The sequence below is a fragment of the Anastrepha obliqua genome, chromosome 1 (genome assembly GCF_027943255.1).
Source record: "Anastrepha obliqua isolate idAnaObli1 chromosome 1, idAnaObli1_1.0, whole genome shotgun sequence".
Taxonomy (NCBI): Eukaryota; Metazoa; Arthropoda; class Insecta; order Diptera; family Tephritidae; genus Anastrepha; species Anastrepha obliqua.
This window is the reverse complement of record NC_072892.1, coordinates 117973035-117978184: the sequence shown is the minus strand read 5'-3', so window position 1 is coordinate 117978184 and position 5150 is coordinate 117973035. Positions and strand designations below refer to the sequence as shown.

General features: G+C 35.7%; 1 protein-coding gene across 1 annotated transcript; it reads right to left on the bottom strand.

The window, feature by feature from the left end:
* Window positions 1-2115: 2115 nt before the first annotated feature.
* Window positions 2116-3106, bottom strand: LOC129236907 (putative nuclease HARBI1). The gene is made up of 4 exons (XM_054871209.1): window positions 2875-3106; window positions 2501-2820; window positions 2341-2444; window positions 2116-2268 (listed from the first exon to the last, which is right to left on the bottom strand). Exons 1-4 carry the CDS (start codon window positions 2985-2987, stop codon window positions 2116-2118), a joined length of 690 nt encoding a protein of 229 aa, XP_054727184.1. The 5' UTR covers window positions 2988-3106.
* Window positions 3107-5150: the final 2044 nt, after the last annotated feature.

The following is a 5150-nucleotide window of genomic DNA, read 5'->3' as shown; positions in this document are numbered from 1 at the left end:
TCATCTGTCATCACTATGAAGTGTCCCCTCAAATACTTTAAGTGCTCAATAGTTTGTATCCCCTCATATTGCATAACCCTACCAACAGAGCTGCTTGATTTGTATTCCACTTTCAGTCCCTTTGGGCCAAGACTTACTAAGTGGCGAATAGATGAAGCAACTGGTAAAAATGAACATATGTCGGCAATGCGGGAAGAGAGAACTTAAATTACATGTGCTGGTAATGAGCTATGGCCATACTCGCTAGAGGCGAATCTTACTCTATAACTTCGTTGTTGCTTTCGCATGCAAATTTTTCGTCAAGTTAATCGATCATAGAGATAGCGAGTGGGGAAATGGCGAATAGAAGAAGCTTATGTTGCTGTTACGCTCATACAGAATCTTGCTATCGAGCACTTCAGGGGTTCAGGGGTGGCTTTCTGTAATTCGATATCGAGCAAAAACGATAGTCGAAGTATCGTTTTTGCTTTCTCTAACAAAAAATGTCGTAGCGTCACATCGAACGTTCGATAGATACAGCTCGACATCACTTTTGCTCTCGTTTTCATTTTCTCAGGTGTGATGGTGGAATATATGGAGAAGCACGATACATTAGCTAAAAATAGCTTACAGAGTGCAGCTAATGGCCGTTCGAAAAGGAAAGAGTTATGGGATAAGCTAACGGAACTGTTAAACAGTAACGGACCTCCCATGAAGCCAACAAAAGCATGGCAGAAAGTTTGTATTAACACTTACCATTACTTTTAAACATTTTCATTTGAGATAATACATTCTTGTAATACCCCTAGGTATGGACTGACTACAAATATAATGCAAAACGCAAGCTTACCCAGCGCATGAAAAGTATAACGAAAACGGGTGGTGGTCCATATGATGCGGTTTCATTGAACCATATGGAGGAACGAATAGTTGCCGCAGCCAAAATAGGCGAGCACATATCGGGAGTACCAGGCGCAACATCATATGGTTGCCATACAGACGGACCCAGCTGTTCTACTGCGGCTCCTCAGGCAGACGATAATTTCGTTTGTGAATATTTGGCCCAAATCTCGAGCGCCGATAATACTTCTAGTGACGACGAAGGCAAAACATCAAGGAAGTCTGAGCCTCCAAAAATAAATATACGCCAGGAAGGGGAAATCGACGAGGTACAACCTGCTAAAACAAAAAGATGTTCGGACCCCAAAATCAAACTAATTGAAAAAGAGATTGAAAAGCAAGAAAAATTTCAAAGTGAAGTGTTGAGGCTTTTCGAAGAGAGCAATGAAATCGCAAAGAGGAAACTGCAACTAAAAGAGACACAAATTGCAACTGAAGTGCAATATAAAAAAATGAAGATTCAAGTCTTAGAGCTAGACTTGGAAAAACTTAAATGTGAAATCGCATTGCTAAAACGAAAAATGAATAATTAATGAGCTACTTTATGTATGTAATAACTTTAAGCTTAGTTTTTTACCTTTTATAAAAAGAAAGACTGATACCTGAGAAATGAAGTACAATTTTTTGTTATACTTAAGAAATTTAATTTAATTTATCAAATGAAGAAATGAAGTACAATTTTAGTTATACTTAAGAAATTTTATTTAATTTACCAGCAATAAAATGAAATCTTTACATTGCTGTTTGAGAAAGATGGTCTTTTATTCTACTTCTTATCCTCTCTGATAATCGATTGTTTATGTCCAATGGTGTACATTCCAACAGTCCTTCTTGTCTTTGAGTTAGATTTTCGTTGCTGAATTGAAATGGAATATTCCTATCGATGCATACATTGTGAAGAGCGGCGCACACGTTTGCAATTTTTGCAACCAATGTTGGGTTGTACCTTGGCTTTCTATCGTCCGATAATATTCTCCAGCGGCCTAAAGTGAGCAATGCAATTAATGTTAGTGTATTTACATTGGATTCAATGAATACAGGAACCTTTGTATACGCCAATGCTTCTTTCGACAATGCTTCTAGCCTTACTGTGAATGTCGTTGAAAATACATTTGCCTACGTCGGTCTCATTTTCGCGTAATCGATACGGGGTCATAAGCCATGGCTCAAGAGGGTATCCAGAATCCCCTAAAAATATACATATTTATTCCCGTATCTTAATTTTTTCCTATTTAATCACCTACCCAATAGCCACGAACTTGTATCACCATTATTATAGCGCCGCTCCATTACTTTCCTCTCATTGGAGGCTTTCCAAACAAAGGAATCGTGCGCAGCTCCTCCGTACTGTGGGCATATAGCTTTTATTCTTAATTTATGGTCACATATCTGCAATAAAAAATGTAGAGTACGATAACTCCAAGAAAAAAGGATTAAGAGCTAGTGTAAGCATATATTTACAATCATCGCGTTTATGCTATGCTTTCCTTTCCTGTTGAAGTATATATGCTCGTTCTCAATAGGCCTCAACAGCATTAAATGAGTACCATCTACGGCACCAACAACTGCAATGAATTAAAATAGTACAAAATTTAAATTTCGTTAATATTGCACTACTTACTTCCCGGAAAGTTATATTTTTCATGGAACCACTCTTTGCATGGCTGGAAGTTTTTTTCGAAAGATATCCATTGGTTGCATAGAGTTTCTCCCATCGACGATAATGTGCTGCGAAATATCTTCGACAGAGTACTATGCCCCATTGCTGCTGTGTGTGCGCCGCCAGTTTGCCACTGGTAACCGCCACCTGCTAATATCTCCAGCGTTGCAGCTAGCCTCAAAATTGGAGGTATATATGTACTCCTAAGTCCTTCTCTAAGGTTTATTTCACAAAGGACGTACATAAAAACCTCCTTGGTCAGTCGGTATTTTGTTTGGAAGCTGTGCAAAAGAAATACTTTGATATTTACTTAATGAAATTTGTATTCATCTTACTATAAATCGGGCAATTCCATTGGATTCGACGCATCGCGTATTCTCCTTCTATTTATTGAAGAGTTTTCTTCATTAAAATCTTCCAATATTAAAAAATAGCGCCAATTGTACATATTTACTTTTAATTTTTATTGCTTTCGTGCACTTTTTGACAACTATAAACCACTTTCCAAACACTTCCGAAAATATGAAAACGATAGTACAAGTATCGAAATACGGGAACCAAAATGGGATCGTCCCGCATTCGATATCGAATTAAAGTGTCGAGCAAACGAGTGTCGACTATCGAATTACAGAAAGCCACCCCAGGTCTTATCATATGACGCACACGCTTTCGCGCAATACAACAGAACGAATATGAATAAAATTTACTTCGCCATCGCGTCTTTAATTCGAAGTAGTAATTGTTGGTAGGAGTCGGAGAGATCCTCCATTAGAGTGGCTTTGTTATTGGTGTTAGTGCTGCTTTTCAACTAAACGAAGTTCAACTTCGCTGCGCTTCGCTTTTCACTAAAAAAGGGCGTATATGATATTTGTTTTTATTTATATAAAAATTAAACTGCTCATACAAGATTGAAAACGTGTGTTATTATGGTATTTTTTTTTTAGTTTATGTTATTTTATATATATCATTTTATAAAATAGCTATTTAGTCTAGAAGTCTACACTAATTTTTCTTTCTTGACATGAAATTTTTACTTTTACAATTTCCAAAAAGATGTACTACTCTGAGACACACTTTAATGTACATATATATATTACGTAATACTAACATACATATGCATAAGGAATATTTCAGAAAATCTCTTGAAGAGCGCGTGTCACAGCATAAGGTAAAAAAGCAGAATTTCTCAAGCGCTCATGCAATTTATGAACAAAAACTTGTATATGTGGATAAAAAGGTAATATTTACAAACATATACATACATGTGTCCATACGTACGTATATGTAAATTTCCAAACAATTCTTTGTGCACCTTAAAACAATATATAATATGAAATAAACGCTGAGAACCCACTACCATAAACATTAAATTATTTTTCCAAATTACATCTCTAAGAATAAACTCCTATGCATGAATGTAGTTGCTTGAAATAAATCCTCTCATACACACGCTACTTCATAGTTGGCAAGAATAGAAGCAACTACTTACGCATACACACACACAAACATGCATGGCTTATGCCACCCGCCGATGATTGTTCATTTTGGCTTAGACTCAGCTAAGTTCAGTTGAGTTCAAGCTTAGCGCAGATTTTTATTTGCATTGCGTGCCAGTAAATACTTTGTCCATTCTGTTTAATGTGGTTTTAACAAATCGACATGCCAAAATAAGTGAGTGTATGAGTAGCTAATACACATACCTACATGCAAACATGCATTTTCGCACGCTCGTGTGACGTAACGCAGCAGTGGTAAAAAAAATGTAATCTAAAATGGTTTGATGGCGTAAACGAATTCTATGCGAAAGCATGCATAATTGCACATACATACACACAAACATTTGTACATATGTACGCACATATAAAAATTATTGTTTTTGACTAAGAGCAACCAAATTTATTACCACATATTTCATTCAGGGTCCCAACTCAGGGTAAAGTTTTTCGTAAAGAAGCCTAGAGGATAAATAAGAAAGGGCTAGAAATTAAAGGAGGTCATAATTACTAAGCATTTTTCGTTGGTTTACTTATTTGCACTGACCTTTCTCGTGCATAAAATTTATATTTTAAATTACTATCATTAAGGTAAATTTTAGTATTAAGATCCATGCAACCAGTTTATATGGTTATGAAACCCGTAGCTAAACCATTTGCACTTCCACTGCTTTAACACATTACCGCCCAAAAACGAAACTAAAAGTGCGAATTACTTTTTATTGTAATTAATTGCGTCGTACTGAGTCAAATCAGATTAAAAAAATAAAATTGGGCAATGAAATTTTTACAAAGTAATAAAACCGAGATTTCATTAGCTCGAAAAATATTGGTCGGGCGAAACTCGTTATAACATAAAATTTATATAAGCTATCAAAACATTTTTTTTTATTGTCTTCTTTATTAAGCGTACTATGCTAAGCAAAAAACTCATATAAATCTCTTTGTTGTAAACGAAATGGCGCAATTTAGATTTGTCTCCTCTTATTAAGTGATGCACATAACTTTTAGTACAGTATCTGCTGCCTCTGCCAATTTATTTGGTGGGGGAATAGGTTCGTAGCGTTTTTACCGAAGACTTTTATTTAAAAAAAAAACAATAATTATATTAATAAGTT